This window comes from Gallinula chloropus (genome assembly GCF_964237585.1).
Source record: "Gallinula chloropus genome assembly, chromosome: Z".
NCBI classification, from domain to species: domain Eukaryota; kingdom Metazoa; phylum Chordata; class Aves; order Gruiformes; family Rallidae; genus Gallinula; species Gallinula chloropus.
In genome coordinates, this window is record NC_140089.1 from 70073148 (window position 1) to 70097005 (window position 23858).

Consider the following 23858-nt stretch of genomic DNA (forward strand, 5'->3'; position numbering starts at 1 on the left):
CAGAGTGGGAGAATCACCTCCCTTGACCTGATGGTCACAATGGTTTTGATGCAGCCCAAGATACAGCTGATTAAGGACTCTTTGGCTCCAGTTTAACTTTCACAGGAATACATGAAAGAGCTTAAGTCCACGACTTGCTGCTTGGAGGCATTTTACACTACCAAACCATCTTATCACTCCTTCTCCCTCAAGATTACAACAGCTTCTCTTACACTGGAGGCTCCACAGCGCAACACAGCACTCCAGAGGGCATCTCGTAAGAGCAGAGTAGAGGGGTAGAATCACCAACACAAAACCCCACACAACACCCAAAGAAACCCCAACTTTCAGCTGCTGAGGTTTTTGTTTTCTCATCAACAGTTCCTATGACTGCCAATACTTCTGGAACCCCTATCTGCAACCCTGAAGACTGGCCAGCTGTATCAAGACACTAGTTCACAGAAATGAAAGAAAAAACAGCTCAACAATGCAACAAACCATCTATCATTCATATCTGTGCTTAATACTACCCCTGCCACTGCAGTGCATATCAAATCTTTAGACAAGAAAATGTGAGACATATAGTTTAATGTTAATTTGGATGACTGTGGTATCTACCTCAAAGTTCAAGGTCACACACTTCCAGTAGTAGGAATACAATACCAAATACTTACAGTTTTCCCTGATCCTGTCTGGGCACATGCCATTAAATCCCGTCCTGCCAGTATAATAGGAATGCTGTACTTCTGCACTGGAGTAAGTTTAGTGTATCCAGCTTTAGTAATATTAATGTTTAAAGTCTGGGAGAGGTTAGCTTCTTCAAAAGTCTGTGGAAGAAAAAACAAAGTAACAGTACATAGCCATGAACATTAAAAATTTAACAACAGAGATGCTTACCATAGGATACAGACACCCACAGAGCAAAAAAACCCAACTTTGAAGGGGGTTTAATCTAGATTCCTACAGGTGAAGGCTCCTACAGGTAGAAGCCCTGAAAGTTTCTTCAACCTGCTCATACCATTCAGGAAGTTTAGAGGAAAGTGAAAACCCTCAGGTGGTCTTACTAGTTTTGAGAGAAAACTGCTCAGAAGCAGTCAAGCAGGTAAACTCACATCAGGGCATGCTATGAAGGAGCATGCCTTCATGTAGGAGATACACACCTCTCCTGTGCTAAAGCTAGTAAAGGAAGCTAAAGCAAAATCCACATCCAGGACCTAAAAGCATCACAGGTAACAAAATCAATTTAATTTGGTGAGAAAACCTTTCAGTAGATTGGGAAAAAAAAACCAAACTAAAAAACCCCTGCATCTTCACTTCAACACAGGTGCTACTACACCCTCTGTCCTTTTTCCTCATTGTTCTCTCAGAAAGAGCTTTTTTTTTTTAAATTCTAGCTACCTGGTATGGAATAGAGGCAAAATTAAGAGCAGCCACAGAAAACAGGGCTGGAAATTACTTCAAAGACATATCTGTTCAAATGAAAACTATTCCAATACATGTTACTTTACACTCTTTAAAGATACCCCAGTAACAGGCTTCAAGAAGATGCCCCTAGCAGCCTTTCCAGAAACTGCTGTCAAAGACCTCTTTTCAAGGTCTAAATGGATATTTTTCTCCAATTTAAAGACTGTAATTCCTGTCCACCCACTATTACTTTCTTGAGGCCATTTCTGTAGTTTGTCAGTATCATTCCGAATTCAACTTTTTATCTTTCAAATGGGCTGCATAGCTTCTTCCAAGACAGTTCCCCCGCAAGACTGAAAAGCTTCAGTAATATTTTAATGATATTTAATGATATATGATAGGTCAGTATCAGAATACATTCTTGCAGAATCATGTTCACATAAAACTGAGTTCACTAACCAGTAATGGTTCTGGAGGGTCAAGTCCTAACACTTCGACGGTGTTTTCATCATACTTGTCAAAATTGATTCCTGTCTGGTAACGTGCAAAGATGGCTTGCTCATCCTCAGGTGGAGGCGGGGGCACGTAACTCACCTTTGGACCTTAAGAAGACAACACTCAGTTCAAGACCAGTAAAAAGAAATCTCAACTGTTTTAATTATGGAGCTATTGAAATTGGGCTTTGCTTTACCACCATGACAATTCTACCACAAAAACTCTTTATATTATAAATTATCCCACTCAACAGCAATGCAGTTATCAATACACAAGAATAAAAAATATCTATTTATGGCAGTACATTTATAGTCCTGTATTCCTTAAGCTATTTTCCAAGCTAATAAACTCAAGAGATGTAAAATTAATTATTTGATTCTCAGTAAAATGTTAGGCAACAGAAGCCATTTCACAGGGACTCCAAATGAAGAAAAATCAGGAAGCAAGACACTGACTTTCATGTGAAGAGTTCATGAATTGCATTTTTGCATTTCAAGACTAAGCAAAAAGCAAAATAAGGCTAAATTCATTTGCAAAAAACACTGTGATAAGTAAGCAACCTAAAAGATCATCCCTACTGACACCTGCAACACATCAAGAAGTGTCATAATTCATCACACATTTCAACCTTAGCTCCTCCTGCACATACAGATCATGACATTCTATTTGCTGACTTACACTCAAGTAAAACACACCAAGCCTCTTTTCCAGAAATAACATCCCAGATGCTGTATCATCTAAAACTGAGATTCTGCTATTCCTTCATGGTTTGCTTTAATGACTACATATAATCACTTAGATGCCTATAGTATTGCTGATTCAGTTCTCTAACTTGTGTCTCAAGTAGGTAAGTTTTATCCTTAGAAAGAAACAGCCTGTTCTTGTGCCACCAGGATTTCCTTCTTGAGGAGCAACCAACCCTCTTGGGGCTCCTTTGCCCTCAAGGGCTACCTCCCATGGAATCTTATCAAGCTGCTTTCTAACAGTCCAAAGTCAGTCCTACAGAAATCCAAGGTGATTGTTCTGTTGTCCCCATTCCTTACTTCTCCCAGTACTAAGAATATCAGCTCATGATCACTATGCCCCAGGCATCCTCCAACCTTCACATCCCCAAGGCCTTCTCTGTTTACAAACAAGTCCAGCAGGCACCTTCCCTAGTCAGTTCACTCACTAGTTGAGTCAGGAAATTGTTTTCCAAATACTCCAGGAACCTGCTAGACTGCTTCCTCTGCTGTACTGTACTTCCAGGAGAAGTCCCCAGTAAGAACAAGAGCTAGCAATCTCAAGACTTCTCTCAGTTGTCTAAAAAACAACTCATTAGCTTCCTCATCCTGACCAGGTTGTCTATACCAGACTCCCATCACTGTATCTCCCTGATTTCATGCTGCCCTGATTCTTACAGTCACTCGACCCTGTTATGACCATAATCCAGCTCCCAGACTCCTTGGGGATAAGTGCTCCCCATCCCTAGAAAGCAAGGCTGCTGATGCTTGAGCCAGCCCATTTTTAAAGAGCCCAAAGTTCTTCTTCTAACACCATGTTTGGAGCCAGGTATTAATTTCCTGGCTTATCTCATTCCATCCCTCCCCTCCCCATTCCCTGTAGTAGGAATGATGGGAGAAAAAAAAACACCTGTGCTCCAGAGCCTTGCATCATGTGTCCTAGGGTCCTCAAATCCTTTTCAATAGTGCTCAATTTTCTTTTATGGATTTCATCATTACCTACTTGGAAAATTAAAAGTGGATAATAATCCATGGGCCTGACCAAGGTTGGAAGTATTTTTGTTAAGTCCCTAACTGAGGCTCCCTGAAAGCAGCAGACCTTCTGTAATAGGTCAAGCCTACTACCCATTACAGTAGTTCAATGGTATTTTAAATTTTAATTTTGGGACTTTTGTGAGTGATCGATTACCCAACACACAGGTTACAAGTTACAGTAACATCAATGGTAAAGGAAGACAGGGCCATGAAGGAAAAAATTCCTTCGTACACAGCAACATTAAAGTCATCAGGAAGATCTGGCTTCTCAGAGCTACAAACCTTATTTGCCAGCCTACAATATCCTAAAGCAACACTTCCCTTTATTCACGAGTGTAGAAAAAGTCTGGAGCAACTGTTTCAAAACCGAGCAAGCTTTTAACAGCTTGCCTTGTATTTTGGGGTTAGCATCTCTGCTTTAGTGTTCTTCAACCATCCCAACAGTAGTAGGACCAAGGTAACAATTACAGAAGACAACAGCTTTGAAACCCCAATTACTAAAATTTACCCAAGTTACAAGCTGTCTTTGTGGGGCATACAAACTGTCATTCATGACAGGGTCTTAATTCAGACAAGGAGAACAATCACAATGACAGTATTTAGCAAATCTAAGAAGGGACTGCACAGCCCCAAATCAGCAATGAGGAAATCTGAAAGGTTTACCACTCTCAAGTCTCACCTCCTCGACCTCCAAATGCTTCTTTTCCTTTACAGCCAGGAGAAAAGCCAGAATTAGGCTTGCCTGTTCGCACATCTTTATTACCTGAAAGTAAAACAGTGTAGTGGATGCAGTGGCTAAAATTAGCATGATGAAATATTCTACTTAAAGCTAATATTTACTTCAAAACCTCTTCAGTGCAACAGCCTCAACAGATTCTCTGTAACTCTGACCTAATGTTGTATTATTCCCTGTGATATTATTTCTCAAAGGTGCTATACATGTTCTACAACACCGCTGAAGAACAGAAGCTACCTGAGAGATTTTACCTTGTCATGGTTTAGCCCCAACCAGCCATTAGGCACTACAGAGACACTCATTCACTCCCCTCCAGTACAACAGGGGAGAGAACTGGAAGAGTGAGAACTTGTGCACTGAAATAATGACAGCTGAATAGGACACATTAAAAGGAATACATATTAGTAATACACACACAAAACAAGTGATGAACAGCATAGTTTCTCTCCACCCAGAGTTGTTACTACATGAAACCTCTAGCCACTACACAAGACCCCCAAGCTGCCCAGCCTCTGAGCGCACACACGCAAGCAAAGCAAGGAATTCATTCACCACTTGCCATTGTCAGGAAGGTATTAAGCAATGACCCCAAAAGTCAATGCTGTGCAAGACCCCCAGCAGCTGTACCAGGCCCCAGGCTGTCCCTCAGCTTACCCCAAGTTATAAACAGAACATGTTTTGTGCTATGAATACCCCCCTTTGGTCAGCTTGGGTCAGCTGCCCTGGTTGTGGCCCCTCCCAGCTCTATGGGTGCCTCACACCTTCTCATTACAGGGCAGTATGAGAAGCTATGAAGTGCCTGACTTCTTGGCAACAACTAAAACACTGATCTTTTGTCAACATGATTCTTATCCTAAATCTCAAACACAGCACTAAAACAGCTGCCACAAAGAAAATATACTCTGTCCCTGCTAAAATCAGGATAACCTTCATACTTGTGTTTCTCCAAAAGCAAGCAGATCCAGAAACAATGATCAAATACACATTCCCAGCCAAAACAGTCAGTAAAACCACAACCTACTCTCATTTTTTCCAAAGCCACCAAGAAATCCTTTAAAACCTCCACTTTGGGTACTAGAATCTTCTGCAACTTTCCTTTCTCGAAAACCTGCAGGACAACAGAGCACACAAGTTTGCCAAATTTTCAATGTGCAGATCAAATGCATTTTATCTGGCAATTATTCTTCACAGTCCTTATTTTACAATACAATTTTACTAAAAAGTATGACAAGAGGAGTCTACTGCTCTCCTGTTGCACTGTTTCCTGCAAGAAGTAAATGAACCTTTCAGTCTTGAAGTATTTCACACTGTATACATATATGCTATAAAAGCTACCATCTACCTCCTCTGGTTATGATGCAGATCAGTTCAGTCCCTTGCCTTACTCATAAGACAGCTGACAGCATTTGTACCTTCTGTTTTTATAGCCAGTACAGTAGAGAGTGAGGCAGTATTACAATTGCTGCACCCTATGGAGAAAAGATTTAAAAAACTGCCCTTCAGATCTATCAATTTCCATCTTTTTTTACTCATAATTGCTTCTTCAGTTGCTTGGGACAGGCAATGCCTACTATTTAGAGAATTTGTATTTCTAACCCCTTTCCCAATTCACCATCCTGATGGGGAGGGAGAGGAAGTAAACAGCCACATGCATAAACAAGGTTATTTCTCAGTTTAGATTAGGCAGTTTTAGGCCTTCCATAAGATGCAAGCACTCAACTTGCATTCTCCTCTACTCCTTGATCTTTGCTCTTCAACTGGACACCTGTGGTATCACCTTTTTCTAAATGAGACCTAGCAGCTCTCCTATCACAGCATCTGTAGCAATTTCTCCACTAATGCTTGGTGCACACCTATTTATATGTAACAAAAATGAGTACATGAATAGGGAAAATTGATTGTATCCAATACAACTAATCACCACACTTACAGCCGCTCCAGAAACTTACCTCTGCCTGCAAAATTGCTTCTGCTACCGAACCTACTCACAGTTCGATGTTGTCTGTCCAAAACCTCGTCAGTATCTATAATTAAAAAAAACCAAAACCCAATAACTTTCATAGCTACCTTTGACTTCAGTATAAGCTTTTGGTTGTAGAAGGGTGGGTGGGCTGGCATTGCTCTTTCAGTCCAGGTTTTTTTAATTCAACAGTAAAATTACACAATCATTCAGGAGAAAAATCAACCTCCCGTGTGTAGCCTACCTCCCACTCAACAAAAAAACCACCACTTGACAAAGGTGTCCTTCTAAGTCTTGTGGGTTTTGCGTGGCAACATTCTGGTGGAGATGGGAGGTGCTATAGGGGTGGCTTCTGCAAGAAGCAGCTAGAAGCTTTGCCTAGGCCTGACAGAGCAAACACCAGCAAAGGCTCAAGGCCAGACACACCACTGACCAAAGCCAAGTGACAGTCACAGCACCTCTGTGATAACATATTTAAGAGAGAAAAAAAATGCAAGCAGACACTTTCTGCCACCAGAGAAGGGAGTGGGAAGATCCAAGAAGCTCAGAAGGTCAGTGAAGAAGCGGGGCAGGGAGGTAGGGGGGGGTGTGTGGTACAGGTACTGGAGATGCCCCAGCAGCCCACGGAGAAGACCATGGTAGAGTGGGTGTCCCCTGCAGCCCATGGAAGATGACAGGGAGCAGAGACCCCACCTGTAGCCTGTGTAGACACCACACTGGAGCAGGAAACGTAGTAGATGCTGCAACATGTGCTGGAGCAAGCTCCTGGCAGGACCTGCAGCCCACCCAGAGGCAGGCCCCACACCAGACGAGGTTTGCTGGGGCGCTTGTGACTCCGTGGAGGACCAGGCTGGAGCAGTCTGTGCCTGAAGGGTGGCACCACACGGAATGGAGCCACACAGGGGCAGCTAAAGACCTGTGGGAAAGGACTCACACCGGAGGAGTTTGTGGATGACTGTCTCCCATGGGTGGGACCCCACGCTGGAGCAGAAGAGTGTGATGAATGCCGCCCCCCGCCCTGGCTAAGAAGGAAAACAACTTGTGAGGAACTGACCAAAACCCCCATCCCTGTCTCCTCCAGTGCCACACCTGGAAGAGGGAGGAAAGGAGACAAATCATGAATAAAGTTGAATCTGCAAAGAAGGGAGGGGTGGGGGTTTGGTTTTACTTCTCATTATCCAACTCTGTTTTCATTGTGTGTGTGTAATAAATTAGGTGGTTTTTTATTCTGTGTTAAGTCTGTTTTTTCCCATGACGCTGATTGTGGAATAATCTCTCCCTGTCCCTCTCGACTCCCAAGCCTCTCAATATGTATTTTCTCTCCCACCCAGCTGAAAAGGACAGTGATGGAGCAGCTATCTCTCTAGAGTGGTGGGCATCTGGCCTCCAGCCAGGATTAAACCACCACAATAAGACACAGAAAATTCATTGAAATTACAAAGCTTAGGATGGTGTAATTATGGTTTTCCCTAAGGAATAGCAACCATTCAGCAACAGTACAGCTGCCAACACAATAGAATCTGTTTCCAGAATCACCTCTGACACCAGTTGCAAGGTCCCCCATTCTGAATGTTTTGTCCAAAAGGAAAGCTTAATCACCCCCAAAACTACAGATTTTAAGCACAGAATCATAGAATATCCCAAGTTGGAAGGGACCCATAAGGATCCTTGAGTCCAAGTCCTGGCTCCACACAGGGCCAGCCATGTCAAAGCACATAACGGATTGTATGTATCTACCAGGATGGTTAGAGGACTTGAACACTATCCATATAAGGAGAGGCTGAGAGAGCTGGGTCTGTTTAGCCTGGAGAAGACTGAGTGGGGATCTCATCAACAGTTATAAACACCACCTGAAGGGAGGGTGTCTAGAGGAAGGGGGCAGACATCTCAGTGGTGCCCAATGACAGAACGAGGGGCAGCAAGCACAAGTTAGAACAATGAACATTCTACCCCCATATGAGAAAAATCTTCTCTACAGTGACAGTGACCAAGCACTGGCACAGGCTGCCCAGAGAGGTGACGAGTCTCTTCCTCTAGAGATATTAAAGACCTTCCTGGATGCAATCCTGTGCAACCTGCTTTAGATAATCCTGCTCTAGCAGAGGGATTGGACAAGATGATCTCCATACGTCCCTTCCAACCCCTACAAATCTGTGAATACTACCTCTGCTCGTAGAATACCCTCCAAAATGATTCTGCACATGCTGATTTGTGTCCGGTCCTTGAACATCACCTGGAAACAGGAAAGAAGAAATTAAGACTTTTGACACTGTCTCCCATAACATCCTCATATACAAGCCAATGAAGTACAGACTACATAACTGGACAGTGAGGAGGGCTGAAGTTCGGCTGAACCACAGAGCTCCAAGGATTGTGATTAGCAGCACAAACTTGAGCTGGAGGCCAATTAATAGCAGAGTACCCCAGCGATAGATACTGGGACCAACACAGTTTATCCTCCATTCATGACCCGGAAAATGGGGCACAATACACCCTTAACAAGTTTGCACACATACAAAATCATGACAGAACATAGAACTGTGTTTCACCCAGGAACCTAGAAACAAAGACAAGCAAGAATCTCAAAGAGAAATGCAAAATCCTGCATCTGGGGAGGCAATAACTCCACCCAACAATACCCACTAGGGCCAGTATCCATCCACCTGGAAAGTATCCTCGCAAAGAAAAACCCGAAGGCTGCAGGAGAGCACAGATTGAACATAAGGCAACAGCAGCACACCCTTGAAGTAAAGGCCAAAAGCCTTCTGCGCTACGTAAGGAAGAATGTTGGTAGCAGGTGGGCACACCTTGTCCTTCCCCCGATGATGCAGTATCTACAGTGCTGCATTCATTCAGTACTAGGCTGTTCAGTAAAAACAAACCATGACAAACTGGAGTGAGTCCACCTAAGGACCACAAAGGTAACGAAAAAACTGGTGCATCTGGCACACAGAATGGATGAGAGCTGAAACTGCTGTGTCTGGAGACATGAAGGCTCCAAGATCCTACATCATAACAGAAGTGAGCACAGACAACAGTCAGTTTTGTTTTCCGTATCAAACAAGAGTGTTGTTGTTCAACTGTTAATTTGGGACTTAATTTTCATTAGAAGCTGGGAGGGGACACAGCCAGGACAGCTGACCCAAACTAGGTCAGGGTCAAGCCACCACTGAGGGAGTTGAGTCTCTCCTCCTTGGAGAAGAGAAGGCTCAGGGAGGACCTCATTACAGTATTCCAATACTTGAAAGGTAGCTACAGAGAGGACAGGGGCTCTCTCTTCACAAAGAGCCACATGAAGATTACAAAAGGTAACAGGTAAAGTCACACTGTGAAAGGTTTCACCTCAACAGACTTGACATGATCTCAGTGAGATGGTGATCTCACTGGAGATTTTCAAGATGCTAATGGAGAGGGTGCTTGGTAATCTCATCTAGGCTTACTTTACCACAAAAAGTTGGACCAAATGATCTGTCAAGGTCCCTTCCAACCTTCAATATTCTATGGTATCAGTGCAATATGTGCTAAATACATTGTTAAAATAAAGTTCAGGTGTTCTTCCACAGTTGGATGAACTAAATTATATGACCTGAAAAATTTTTACCTCAAATTGAATTTCACTGAAGTTAAAACATCTTCATGCAGTCTTAAAGACCATCCTTAAGTTCAGACTACAGTGAGAACATCCTGATTACCTTACCCACAGACTAAGTGAAACCTGTTTCCTCATCTAACTACTGTAGTCACACAAAGTAAACCCTACTGCAAATGACCTCCAGCAGCAACCTTGACTTGATATATTTAAAACTTCTATCTTCTAACTTTTAGATCTAAGTATCTTCTACCTTTATACCAAAAACTTCAAATTTATAAAGGCATCACCTTCATTAAATCAAGACTACTTTACAGAAATTTGGTAACAAACATCAGTTATTTTTGTCTTGTGTTTTCTCTTGTTTGGGTTTTTACCAAAAAAATCCATAATTAAATCCCCAAGTTTCCAATCAGCAACTGCATCTGTTTTCTTATTTTCAACACAACTTTCAGACAGGACTCACTGGAACTACTCAAGGTTGCATTTAACATTTATTTCCAATACAGGTAACGTTTAACACAGCCTGTTTTAGAAATGCTTGTGAGGTAATACCTATTGACTCTCACTGTATTTTTATCTGCTGTATTCAACATGTATCTCCAGTAAATAAAGATGGGTTGAGGGTCAAAAGGAAAGCCTACTCATGCTATGCATTTAACTGATTCTGCTTGCTCCATGGGAGAACACATGAATATATCCACCACGATAATACTGTACTTTTCTTTACTCTCTTAACCTGTTCAAAGGATCAATTCCCCTAAAGGTCTGTAAAATCAAGTAGTCTTTCACATACCAAAGCCTGCACGTGGACTGAAGCCAAATGAGGGGCCATTGAGTCTTTCAGAGAATCCAGTCTACAAAAAGAAAAATGGTGTAACATCACATTAACCCGAGGCCAAGTTCATACATACAACTGCACTTTATAAGACTTGCAAAGATGCCTTACATACCTTCTGAAATGCAGTCTCTCAGACTCTTCTGTTCACTCCAGTTTATTACACTTTGATACACCAAGCGGCATACTGTTTGTATCTATATGTCACCAAAACCACTTTAATACATAGCTGACACGTGAAGTTAATTAAGTTTCTTTTTCCTTCTGTAACTGATTTATAATCTTTGTCACCTTACCAACAAAAACTTTAAGCCCTAAATTCAGGAACTATTTGTTCTTCAAAACATTATTATAGTGTCTTGAAGAACTAAAGCCTTCACACTTGTCAACATGGCTAGCAAAAACTACAGAAAATTAAACCCTAAGTGATAACATCATTATTATGAAAGTGTATGCTGTACTTTCTTCTTTTGGCAAGCTTACTTTTAGCCTTATATATCCACTGGGATACAGCATTTGCAGCTCCCCTTCCTCCTTGATCATCAAGGCTGAATTTAAGTGCCCATTAAGACCAAAGCCAACAATCAAAAACTCGTTAGATACCAGTATTCACTCAACAGCATCCAAAGTACCAAAATACTATTCTTTAGCTCTCATTACACTCCTGTATCTTATCCTTCATTTCACACCAAAGCATTTTGCTGCTATGAAAAAAATAGCAAAATTGAAAAAAATTCCATGGAAGACTTAGTTCAGAACTAGGCCTGACAGCAGGTACATAACATCACCATAGTGCTGCTAAGAACTCGAGAACTGTATTTTAAGAATTTTTCTCATCTGCTGACAAACTCTTGAGACCATTAAGCTGCACACAACAACTTAAATGTACTATATCTTGAGACCTTAGAAGGGAGACTGGGAACTATCCAGATCTGGAAACAAGGCTACTTACTATGTAATCCAAGCCAGAATCCACAACTGTTCTTCTTCCCTAAAAAGCTGGGTATTGAACACACTTTGCAAAATACAAAAGGACTGAATCCTACAGAACAGTGACCTCATTAACTTCTTTTAGAAGACAACCAATGTGATGAGACCCACTTAGACATATAAAGCTACACATGCATTTAAGTCTGGTTGCAAAGTCTGCTACCCATTTTCTAAGACTGCAGTTTTCCACGCATATGATTCCACCTAACAACTGCTATCAAGAAAAGAGAAGGTTCCACTTATTTTCTTTACGGTGGTGTGGTGAGTTGGTATTAACAGGACATCAGGTCCTCACCAAGGTGCTCTCACTTCCCTCCTCAACAGGATGGAAGGGGGGTGGGGGAAGCAGGGAGAAAACATGCTGAAAAAAATGTCATGGGTCAAGAGAAGGCACTTTAATAAAGGAAAGGCCACATGCAGAAGCCAAGGAAAAAACAGGGGGGTTGTATGGCTAGGTGGGGGGCTGCAGGGATGGCTTCTGCAAGAAGTTCTAGAAGCTTCTCTTAGGCCAAACAAAGCCAATACAAGCTGCCTCAAGGACAAACCAGACGCTGACCAAGGCCAAGACTATCTCTCCATCACTAGAAAAATCTTCACTTTAGAAAATTAAAAGAACTCACAAAATTATAAGCACTGGTACCTGAACAGGAAAACAGCAAGCAAGCTGCTGTTGGGCAGGAGACCTGCCCTCTCTAACAGTCTCCTACAACAACCTAAAAAACTTGCAAAAATATATTGTAAATTTATTCAAAGTCCTGCCTACAACCCTTAAACAGGGGCAGTCCTCACTATTCCTACAGTAGCTATGCATTTAAGACCACAGAGTTTGACCAAAAAAAAAAATGAAGTGCAGTATTAACTGAATAATGGAGATAAGCTGAGAGCCACTCCTGTTCTGTTTGTCCCGGTGGTAAAAGGAGTAGTTCAGCGACTGCCAACTGAAGAATGGGAACCGAGCAGCTAAAAGGTCATCAGTTGCTAGAAGTTACAGTTCACATCTAATCCACAGCCAAGAGCTATCAAAGTGCAGGGTTCTGCTAGCTGCCAACAATGTAGTTCCACCCCTACCATTTCACTGTTCAAGGTAGTAAAATGGCACCGTTAAACTAGTATGATTTGTGCAAGGAATTGAAGCAAAACAACACCCAAAACCCAGTAATCTGTTCTCAGTTTATCTCAACACTTCAGAAGTACTGCATCTGACACACATAAGAAAACAGGACCATATTAGAAAGGAAAAAGGGCAGGCAACAGGAACAACCCCTTTCTGTAGCTACCAAACTTTACGTGAACATTCCTGACAACAATTTTTAAGTTTCTACGCTGCATAAGTTTTTGCTACTTCCCCCAGTAGCAAAAGTTCCCAGTGGACTCTGCTGGTCCACTAGCCTATTCACTCAGGTACCCCATTCCTAGTCTTATTTATCATACAGAATTAGTTACTAGAACATGCCACTTGGAAGCCACACACTTTTCCAAAAACTCTGCATCCTCTCACAACCCAATGCAAGGAGGCAGCACTACGCAGATAGAAATGCTAACTGCCTATGCTGACCATACCTCAGGAGCTTTCAGGGAGGCAAGGCAGCTCAACAGTTTGAAGGGTAAAAACTGCCGTTAATTTAAGAAAACATTCCACTTTTAACACACAAGTTAAGGACTAGTTTCTGCAGGTGCTTCAGGAATCACAGGATCAGTGGAGCACAGCCCTCTCGCCACCTAGGCTAAGTGGCTGGAAGGGGACCAAAAGCAAGCATAAAATCATAGAATGGTCTGGGTTGGAAGGGATGCCAAGAATCATAGTGTCACCCCGCTGCCAAAGACACGCTACAGCCCAAAAGTTGCCATCCCATACCTGCTTAAGGGGTGGAGGATTCAGCGACGCCTCATCTCCTAACTCTGTATTCCAGTCTTCTTGGTGCATGCTGTGCCCTTGCAGGAAAACAAACACATTACAGCAGCGACACCCTGCCTGCCCCGCCGAGTCCCACCTCTGCCAGCATCTGCTGTCCCCATCGCCACCCCCATCCCGTCGGTGGAGGGGGGGCCACCCCCAACCCAAGCCAAATCGGGGGATGAGACACCCCCCAGCTCCTACCTCCGCCCCGTACCTCTCACCGAAAGGAAATGGCGCCCTTCGCCCCGGCCTCTAGCTAGGCCACCGCCACGTGCGGCTGCCGGCTCGTCACGTGCCTCGCCCAGCAGCCAATAGGAGAGCGGCCTGCCGGCAGAGCGCGTGTGCCGGAGCCGGTAGCTGCAGCAGTTGGGTCTGTTACGGGTGGGGGCGGGTGCGCGGGGGCGTGTGAGGACGGAGCGGCCGGGCGCTCGCTGCCCGCTGGTGGGGCTCACTGGGGAGAATGGGGGTGTCGGGGCCGCTGGAGCGTACCCGGGAGCCCACGGGAGCTCAGCAAAACGCGGAATTCACGACATTTGGGCGCCTCTGTACTACTCGGCTGTCTGGGCCTCTAAATATTTCTTAATGGCCTCACGTATGGCTTTTAAAGTGTGGTTTATTTTACAAAGGCCTCATGGAAGCGAAGCCCGCTGTTGGGCAGAGCTGGCGAGCTGCTTCACTGCAAACAACTGTCATTTATTAGCATAACAGTGAACAGAATGTACCCCTTTGCTGCAATTCGAAAAAAAGAAGAAGAAGAAAAGGTTCATTGCGTTTAAAACCCAGCTGATTTAGGAACAACATCCCCTTCCCACAGGTTTTTGTTCTGTCAGACTTGGCAGAGAAAAGAAATCGCTTGGGGGATTATGTTGAAGTGTAGAGTTGAATAGTCAGCTAATCACCCTGTTCTTGGCCATCTAGGGCAGTCCTTCACTGTAAACAAAACCAACCAAGTCCTTACCATGGCAGGGAGAAAAGTTCACGCCTCGGAAGACAACTAGAGACCATCAGAGACGCCCATAGCAGCCCCTCAGAGACCAAAGCCATATACTAATGTCTACGTAGCCATTGTGCAGCAGGAAAACCGATTTAGTCACCATCATGGAAACATGGTGGGATGACTATTGTGACTGGAGTGCCACTATGGATGGGTATGGACTCTTCAGGAAGGGTAGGCAAGCAAGGAGAGGTGGTGGTTCTCTTTTCTATCTTTACTAAGGGGATCAAGTGCACCCTCAGTAAATTTGCAGATAATGCAGGAGTGTTGATCTGCTTGGGGTAGGAAGGCCCTACAGAGGGACCTGGACAGGCTGGATCGATGGCCAAGGCCAATGGCATGAGATTCAACAAGGTCAAATGCTGTGTCCTGCACTTGAGTCACAACAACCCTATTCAAAGCTACTGACTTGCATAGGAGTGGCTGGAGAACTGTCTGGAGGAGAGACACCTAGGCATATTAATCAACAGCTGGCTGAATATGAGACAGCACTGTGCCCAGGTGGCCAAGAAGGCCAATGGCATCCTGGCCTGCATCAGGAACAATGCAGCCAGCAGGAGTAGGGAAGGGATCCTTCCCCTGTCCTCAGTGCTGGTGAAGCCACATCTGGAGTACTGTGTTCACTTTTGGGTCCTGATTACCAGAAGGACATTTAGATGCTTGAGTGTGTCCAGAGAAGGGCTACAAAGTTGGTGAAGGGTTTAGAAGACAAATCTTACAAGGACCAGCTGTGGGACCTGGGATTGTTTAGTCTAGAGAAAAGGACACACAGGGAAGACCTCATCACTCTCTACAACTGCCTAAAAGGTAGTTGTAGTGAAGTGATGGTTCTCTCTTCTGCCTGGTAGCTAGGAAGTTTAGCAGGGGACGTTTAGATGGGATATTAGGAAAATTTCCTTTAACTGAAAGGGTTGTTAGATATTTTAACAGGTTGCTCAGGAAGGTGGTTGAGTCACATCCCTGGAGATGTTAAAAAGAAGAGTAGATGTTGTACTTGGTGACATGATCTAATGTTAGACCTAGTAGGGCTGGATAGACAGTTGGACTCAACAACCTTGAAGGTCTTTTCCAATGGAAATCATTCTATTATTCTATATCTTAAATGCTATCCTGATGTATTATCAGTATTTGTCAGGAAGAGGTCCTGAGTAATCTCTAACAATATGCAAAATCGATTAAGTTTGTTAGCCATGTGACCATCTGTCTCTTTGCAATGATGGCAAAAGTTATTAATTCATCCACTATAACATTACATAATGCCTCCATTTTGTGAACTTGTGCATGGCACAGTTATTTTATATCTGCAAGTACAGAGCATCATATGCCTTTAAGGCTAAATCAAGGGAAGGTTCAACAAAGCATGAGCCGGATTTAATACCTTCTTTGTCATAAAGATTTGCCAGGTGGTCCTAAATTGATTTATGTCCCTTTTCTTTAGACACTGTCCAGGCATGTGGGAAGGGACACTCTTTGCCCAGAAAGTACTATGTCATGAGAACACAAAGCCACAACACAAGTACTGCAGGACCATACCCTTTTGTGAAGTCAGCTGTTGGCTGCAGTTTTTGTGAGGGAGCAGGAGGAATCTCTACATTTCCCTTTGGCTCACTTGCAGTTCTTAAAATGAAGCATTTTTCCTAAGCCTAACAGTCAGTGACCAGGAATGCAGTGAAATAGAGGTCATCTATCTGCTATCATAGTTAAGTGTCTTTCACAGCATAGGATACAGAAGACAGGCTTGCAAGAGTAAGACTAGATGGTTGCATGCTGAGAGAAAACAGTCCTTCACACATCTCTACTCCTGTGGGTTCTAGTTTAACTTGACCTCATCCCACCAGCATGTCATGTTAGCATTGTGGACAGCAGGTGGACAGGCTTCCTGACTCACTGACCAAAACCTTAAAAATGTCCAACAAGCGCTTGGATTCTAAGAGTGGCTCAGAGGCAGACGATGATAGTGCATTGCTGGCCGATGCAGAAGCAAGAGTTTTGGTCTGACTGAGCTGACGTGCAGCAGAATTTCAGGATGACGGGTGGTGTTGGTCTCTGCTGCCTCATTTCCTCCCACAGCCTGAAATTCAATTATGCAGCAGTTTTCTAGCAAGAACAGCCCCATTGCTCATCACACAATGTGTTTTGGGCTACGCCTGCTCCAGCTCATTTTCTAATGTTGCTCTCACATGGCAAAGCTATCTCTCTAGTCTTCCTTGCTTGAAGTTCAGCCGTTTTTCCAAGCATGAGCTATAAATATCCCTGGAATTTTACCCAAGGTTTCAACCATGAAAAGGACAGGTTCCCAACTTTATTTAGCTAGAACCAAACCACTCACCCCACGATTAGAAATAGTGAATTTCTAAACTGTATTGGCTGGGCAGATTGTCCCCGTTGCCGGGTCTGCTTAGCTGTTCTTTGCTCAGCGTCTCACGCCTCCTCCCTGAGCAGGTCAGGAGGCTCATCCTTCTCCACAGAGCCCGCTGTGCCAGTCACGCTCAGGCCAGGCTTGTTCTGGCAGGGATTACATCGGCACTTTGTCACTGTGCTGACTGCAGAACCACAGGAGCGCACAAGTGAGCGTTGTTGACTGGCATCTCATCAACTATAACCAGCAAACGCAAACCTCTTCTGCCGAGGGTATTTGTTAAACGCTCCTCCACGCCTCAACGCCGTGCCCCGGCCCTCCCTCGGGCACAGAGCTGCTTCGCTGCCGCACACGTACCCGCGAGTGGCGCCCTGCGCCTGAGGCGCGCCGCGCTTGCCTGCCCAAGCGCTTTATTTACGAAGAAACAGGGGAGGGAGGCAAGAGCGCCCACAGGCACAGCCATGGCAGCGGCTGCCCTAGCCCACTCGGCAGGTTCCTCGGGGCTACATCTGCACCCCCGCGCTCGCCCACCCGTCCCAGCCCCGTCGGGGACCCCTTCCCCCCGCACCACGGGACGGTGGGAGGCGCCCCGCCCCCGCCGGCCTAGCGCCGCGCACGGCTCCTCGGGAAGCGTAGTCCTGCGCTCGGCAGCGCACGGGCCGTTTCCTCAGCAGAGCCGCCCTCGGGAACTACGCGGCCCGCCACGCCCGCCACCGGGGCCGCCGAGAGCCTTCTGCAGCCGCCCAGGCCCCGGGTCGGGGTGCTTCCTGTTGTCGTCGCGGGAGAGCGGGGGTGCCTGAGCGGAGTGAGGCGGTGCCGTAGCCGCAGGTAGCGGAGTCGCGTCTGTCTGTGTGGCGCCAGCCGGTAGCGCCCTCGGACCCGGCCGGGGCGGGAAGGGCGGCTCGGCGGGGCACGCCGCGGGACCCTCGGGGCGGTGGGGGGGGGGCGCTTCACGAACACCGTGAGGCGGCAACCGTTGCCTCCCCGCCTTGGCCCACTGAGGGGAGCCGCCAGCCTCCCTTCGGGGCGGGCCGCTCCGTGCCGCCGTGCCCTTCATGCTGCCGAGGACGCTGGGCTGCCGGGCAGGGGGGGGCTCGGGCGGCGGAACCTGACGGGCGGCACCGTGTGTGGCTCGAGTGAGGCGTGTTGCGTGGGAGAGACGAGCAGAACGTCAGGGCCGCCCGTGTCTGATGGGCAGAAGCGGCACGGAAGCTGCTCGGTCGGTCCGTAAGTCAAGGGAAAGCTTACATAGGTTTTAGCGGGTCTGCCGACCCGTTTTTAGCTTTTTAAAAAAAAAAGGAAAAATAGTAAAAATTATCTTAATCCTTAAGGTGATAACTTTACGTTCTTTTAAATATTTGTTTACAGTCTCCACATAAAAAAAAATCCTATACATAAGTACAAGATAATTTACGTGTTGAAGACAAATTAATGTTTCATTTCTTCTTAATTTTACTTCGATTTATCATCTGGCAGTGACCGCATACTCATCGCTTCAGTTTGAGGTACATAGAAGCCCAACAGTTTGTAAATTAAGAGTCTTACTTTCTAAGAAAAGTTACTAACTCACATTGCTTATTCACTTCTAATCATCTTTAACCAGTGCAGTTTTTGGAGAATATGGACAGGCTACCCAGTGGCACGCTGGCCTGGTTTTAAGGAGCTCTGAAGTTAGGCTACTACTCTCATGACCAGTATAGCATTTTTAAGGCCCTTCTGATTGAGGTCTCACTGCCCCAGTAAAGGAACCAAGGAAGCTTTCTGTCCTGCTTTGAAGTTCTTTCAGTGCTGACCCTGCTTACTTCTCACAATTTGTAGTTGCACAGTCTGCAGTTTACTTGAGGTTCATGCCGTGAATCATGCAGATCCATTCATCTGCTCAGAATTTAAGAGAAGACGAGGTCGCACCAGGTAACACTTACAAAAATAATTTTCCTTATTTGAACAAAATGCTTTCACTAGGGGATTCTTGCATTTTAACCATGAGTATGAAAAAGGGTTTTAGAATAGTGACTTTAAATAGGAAATTAAATAAAATGTGTTCAGTTTAAATTGCCATGATTTTGTTTATGTAATCTAACTGAATGGGAACTATCTTTTTAAGAACGGCCATCATCTCATCTCAAAAAATACCCCCAACTACTGCTACACATAAGCACAAGAACAACTTTTGGCAGCAAAATGCCTATCAAAATAATTCAAGCCTGGACTTATAATTACACAGGTTGGAAAGTAACATGTTCTAGGTGATTACGTTTTGTGATCATTTATTTTAAATTATATAACTTCCTAATTTAAGAGTTCTGGCTTTGGCTTCACCCCCCTGATGGCTGATCCACTGGGTCTCCTTCAGAGGGAAGTTGTTACAGCTCCACTGCTAAGATCCATGCAGCAGCCAGCTTGTGGTCAAATGGAGCATAAACAGCTCTCAGAGCTACAGCTGCTGTTTTTCCAGCACCACAGCCAACAGCGCTGGTAGCTGTAGTGTCGCAGCCTTAGAGGCTGTTGTGGTGCCCTCCTCTACCTTCTTCCCCCTGCCCTCAGTGGAAGGTTCTCTGATAAGCAGCAGACCTGCAAAGCAGCTCAGCATAATCTGTGCTTGTGGGATGACTAGGGTGACTAACTGAACACAGTTTTGGTACCCTGCTGTGGGATGAACCTCGTACATGGCCTGGCTGTAACTCTGAATGGTCTGTCCAGATGGGGGTCTTATCTTCAAGCTTTGACACACACATCTATAGCTGAGCTAAAACCACTATTGTTTGATACACAGTGCAAGAAAACAGTAATGTGTTTTTGTCAGCCAGTACAAAGAAAACCAGATCACAGGACAGCCACTGGGCTAGAGTCGTGTTTAAATCTGCTGGTTCCTTGTTTTCATTCTTTGAAACGTTTCAGATTTTGCAACCAGGAGAGAAAGAGAACCTGAAGGCAGCAAAAGCAGAAACTCGTAGGGGCAAGCCAACTGAGGAAAGGCTAGCTCTGCTTAGATTACAGTCTGAAAGTCACGTGCAGCTCAGAGCAGGACTGGGGAAAGTATCTTGCATACCTCTAGGTATTGCTTCACCAGCAACAGAAAACCTGGATTATTAAATTCTCATCCACTCATTCCTTCTTGCTACCCTTCTGATGTAGTGCTTCGGAATTACAAGTATGGCAAGAGGTCATACTAAGACAGTGTCACCACACGTGAACTTATATCCCGAAAAGGGGGTCAAAGTCGATGCAGACTTTTCAGCATTGAAAGACACCTTGGTGTTCAGAATGTGTTTGAACATGTAGGTGAACATGGTTAGGACTCTGTTGATAGCACGTGACTGGAAAAAGTAATTGCTGTTTTATGCCCTCGCCCAGAAAAGAGTTCCAAACTTCCTTTCACGTGCTAACACAGTTAGGACAGGGTTTTTGTATCGGGAAGAGTGTTTCAAGTTTTCCTTCTAGGTTAAGCCAGGATTTCATAAGTGAAAGGACATCTGAGAGTGCTTCAAGGCTGATTGCATTTCTTAGAAGATAGTGTCAACATTTGTGGGGATTTTGGTACTAAAAAGTTATGTCAAGTATGTGTTTCCTTTATCCTAACTTGTGGAAGTTCTACCTTTTTATCTCAATAACCATGCTAGATACAGCCATGAAAGTTTAAGGAAGCATTTTCAACAGCACTTAACACTGACTTTCATGGGGGTAGCAAAGCCTCTTGCAAAGTGAACCTAGTGTTTGTGCACAGCTTTATTTGCTGCTCAACAAACCATAACTGTTCCTCTAGGATGTTTTTTACAGTACATAGCCTGCATCACAGCTAAGTTTTCTGTAAAAATAAATTTCATAATGTGTCTGTGAGCTGAGGCAAGTAATGGCATTATCCTAATTCTAACGGAAAAAAGCATAAGAAAAAGTCCACTAATTTTGAACGGCCAGTTTGAGAGTTACTTGGTTGTTTTCAAAATATTTAACATCATTCAGTGGTGCACAGTACTCTTTTGTAACTACATACAGTAGATCCTAAGCAGAAGGAAAAAGTAGGAAACATACTGTCAGAGGTAGGTGGTCCCTCAGGCTGTGGTTTTTGTTATGCTTCAGCAGTATTGCCACCTTTCTTCTACAAACTCTAACTGTCTCTCCAACTAGACAGTGAAACTGCTGGTTCTGCAGAACTACAACCCTGACAACCCCAAGCCAGACCCAAAACAGGTACCTTCCTGTTTAGATTTGTTTTCTTAGCCCTGTTCATTCCACAGAGACAAGGAAGAAGACAAATAACTGTGCCACCACAAATGGGAGAGGAACAACTGTGAGAATGAACATCAGGAAAGAGTGCCACACTTAACTCGCAGTAGTGCTGAAGGCAGAGTACACAGATTTGTAGTGCCAACTCCAGGTGTGTTACAGCTAGCAGGAGCCTCTTTCCCACTTGCAGGAAAATCCAGTTTGACAAGAAACTCTTAAAAACCCAGATACTCTTAAAATAGCCTCCTCAATTTCCAAGCAGCCATGTTAATTCCCAGAGATCCACAGCAATTCTCTGAATGCAACAGCAGGCTTATGAAAACTGTAACCACAAGGTATCATAAAATATACAAACAGAATGAAGTTTGTCACACAACTTTGATTTTTTACATGAATTCTTTCAGTTTGACATCTCAGTCCTGATTATAGGCTTTTAAGCCCATATAGAGAATAGTGCATGCCATATCACAGGTCATATCACTTTTGGAATAAACATAGGGCAGATTTCCAGTATTTAAAAAAACCCCAAACAAACAAACAACCCACCAAAACCACCCAACCTTAGAGTAGGACACTAGATAAGAAAGCAGTTGAGAAGAGGTTATTGTAATGGAAAGTGTCAGGCAATAAGTTCAGATAGCACATCTGGCTCCATCCCCATGTATAAAATGTTTGTTGAGAATGCAGTCCAGACAAAAGGGGTAGAAATTAGACAAAATGGGGATTAATGAGATTAATTCTTATCAATTTTGCTCTTTGCTTACAATTTAAGTTGTACCAGCTCTATCTGCAGCCTTTACATGTATGATAGCTGCATCTATTTGTAAAATAATCAATTTGTCAGTCATAAGCCTCGCCTATCCTCAATGATAAACACTTAAAAATAAACTCTCTGTCCCATTTTTGCCAGTCTAGCTTTTAAGTGGGCCCTAAACAGTCAGTAAGCAACAGCTCTTACAAGCCCCAAATCATGCTTTCAATCCAAGCAGTGTATGCTGTGTTTTGGAAGGATTATTTTTTCTTTATGGATTACTATAAAATGTTCTTTATTTATAGCCATAATGCAGAGAAAATCAAACTGGTGATCAATGTTGTCTGCATTTGCCAAATTGAATGTAAAGCATAAATATACTATTTGCAACAGGTTTGAAGGAATAAATGCATTCGAAGCAGTATCTTAAATAAGCCTTTAATGTCTGTTTGGTCTGCACTATAAACCAGGGCCTGAGGAAGGAAGGGTTCTCAGTCCTGCAGTCTTACGGAAAATTCTGGCTAAAACCATTAATGAGTATTTGGGCTTTGAATTTATTTTGAATTTCAGTCCAAATGTTAAGAAGTTTAAATTTTATCTGCATTTTTAAGGGTAAATCTAAAGTGTAATTTAAACTCTGAGAGTGTTTCAACATGCAGAACAAACGAGGGATCTGTTTTTGACACCTATGTGTTTCTGTTCAGAAGCATGCAGGATGTTAAAAAGATAATAATAAAAGAAGATAATACCACAGTATTCTACTTGAGATCACTGATAAGGTATTGGAAAGAGGCTATAGAGTCTGGAAGTGACAATTAAAGGAAAAAACAAAATAGAAGTCCATGAAGATCACTGTCTTCACGTGTGGTTAGAGGGATGCAAAAAATGTAATGGGAATGATGGAGTAGATGTAGGTAGTGCGTGGAATCTCTGGGGCCTGTGGTTTTGTTTCAGAAGTTGATGTGCACTGGGGTGAATTTAATGATGGGAGGGTGCAGGTCATGAAAGGAATAAAATGTACTGTGGGATCAGTAGAGAGGAATGAGGTGACCTAGACCTATAGAAAAATAAGGGAAATCAATATGCAAGAAATGAACAGAAGGGGAGCTACAAATGGGGTTTGGAAAGGAATGGAGTGCCAGATGAAAGAAAATGAAAATATTGCTGTGAACTAAGAAATCCTTTTCTAAGCAGTGCTTAAAAGGGGCAGATTTGGAAAGCAGTTCTGACAGTGTGTAGGAGAAGCAGAAAATAGAGAGGAAATGAGCAGGAATTCAAAAGGTGAGCATCACCAGAGGAACTGAGAAGGATGTGGGAATTTTAAGATGTTCTGTTGAGGCCAGAAAAACAGAAGGAAGGACTTTAAGGTAAAGAATGTGAACGATGTTCTTTAGAAGGGGAGAGAGGAAATGTTGAGTTAAGGTTGGTAAGAGAAGTCCCATTTTGGAAAGAGGAAAAGCTTTAGAGAGTGACAGCAAAAAAAGAAGTGCAACACAAAGAGGATGCTATCAAGGAGTCCAAATAAGACTCAAGGTTGCCTGGAGTATTATCACTGATCAATTATTGTGTCCTCTCAAAAAGCTAAAATGTAGAAGATAAAATCATGCCTTTAAACTTGGTAACTTCATGCAAATCTTGTCGTTGATGCTGAAGCTAGGAGGAAACTGCCAGCACTGCCAGATGAAATGGCTTTATCCCCATGCACAAGCATGCAAACCTGTGCGGTATTATCCAAACCCAGTGCATACTTAGAGTTGATGCAAGGCAAAGGATGGTTAATTTTCATCTGGATTAGTGTCTTCCCACTCCAGTTTACTATGGAATCACACAAATGCCCGTGAGCTATCAAGGCAGGTGATGATCCTCCAGTGGATGCCTTCCTATC

The 23858-nt window shown here is 43.9% G+C and overlaps 2 protein-coding genes across 2 annotated transcripts in view; one reads left to right on the plus strand and one right to left on the minus strand.

The window, feature by feature from the left end:
• DDX4 (DEAD-box helicase 4) overlaps window positions 1-17461 on the minus strand; it is a gene marked incomplete at both ends in the record, with an annotated part of 30544 nt that extends 13083 nt beyond the window's left edge. The window contains 10 exons of the mRNA XM_084278505.1: window positions 654-806; window positions 1843-1985; window positions 4315-4398; window positions 5393-5479; window positions 6321-6395; window positions 8496-8564; window positions 10717-10777; window positions 13604-13680; window positions 13860-14096; window positions 17356-17461. Of these exons, the coding sequence (XP_084134631.1) occupies window positions 654-806; window positions 1843-1985; window positions 4315-4398; window positions 5393-5479; window positions 6321-6395; window positions 8496-8564; window positions 10717-10777; window positions 13604-13680; window positions 13860-14096; window positions 17356-17461 (1092 nt within the window). The remainder of the gene's footprint in view (window positions 1-653; window positions 807-1842; window positions 1986-4314; window positions 4399-5392; window positions 5480-6320; window positions 6396-8495; window positions 8565-10716; window positions 10778-13603; window positions 13681-13859; window positions 14097-17355) is intronic.
• Window positions 17462-17806: 345 nt separating this feature from the next.
• SLC38A9 (solute carrier family 38 member 9) overlaps window positions 17807-23858 on the plus strand; it is a 48865-nt gene continuing 42813 nt past the window's right edge. Inside the window, exon 1 of the mRNA XM_084278965.1 lies at window positions 17807-17826. The gene's annotated coding sequence lies outside the window, so the exon portion shown is untranslated. The remainder of the gene's footprint in view (window positions 17827-23858) is intronic.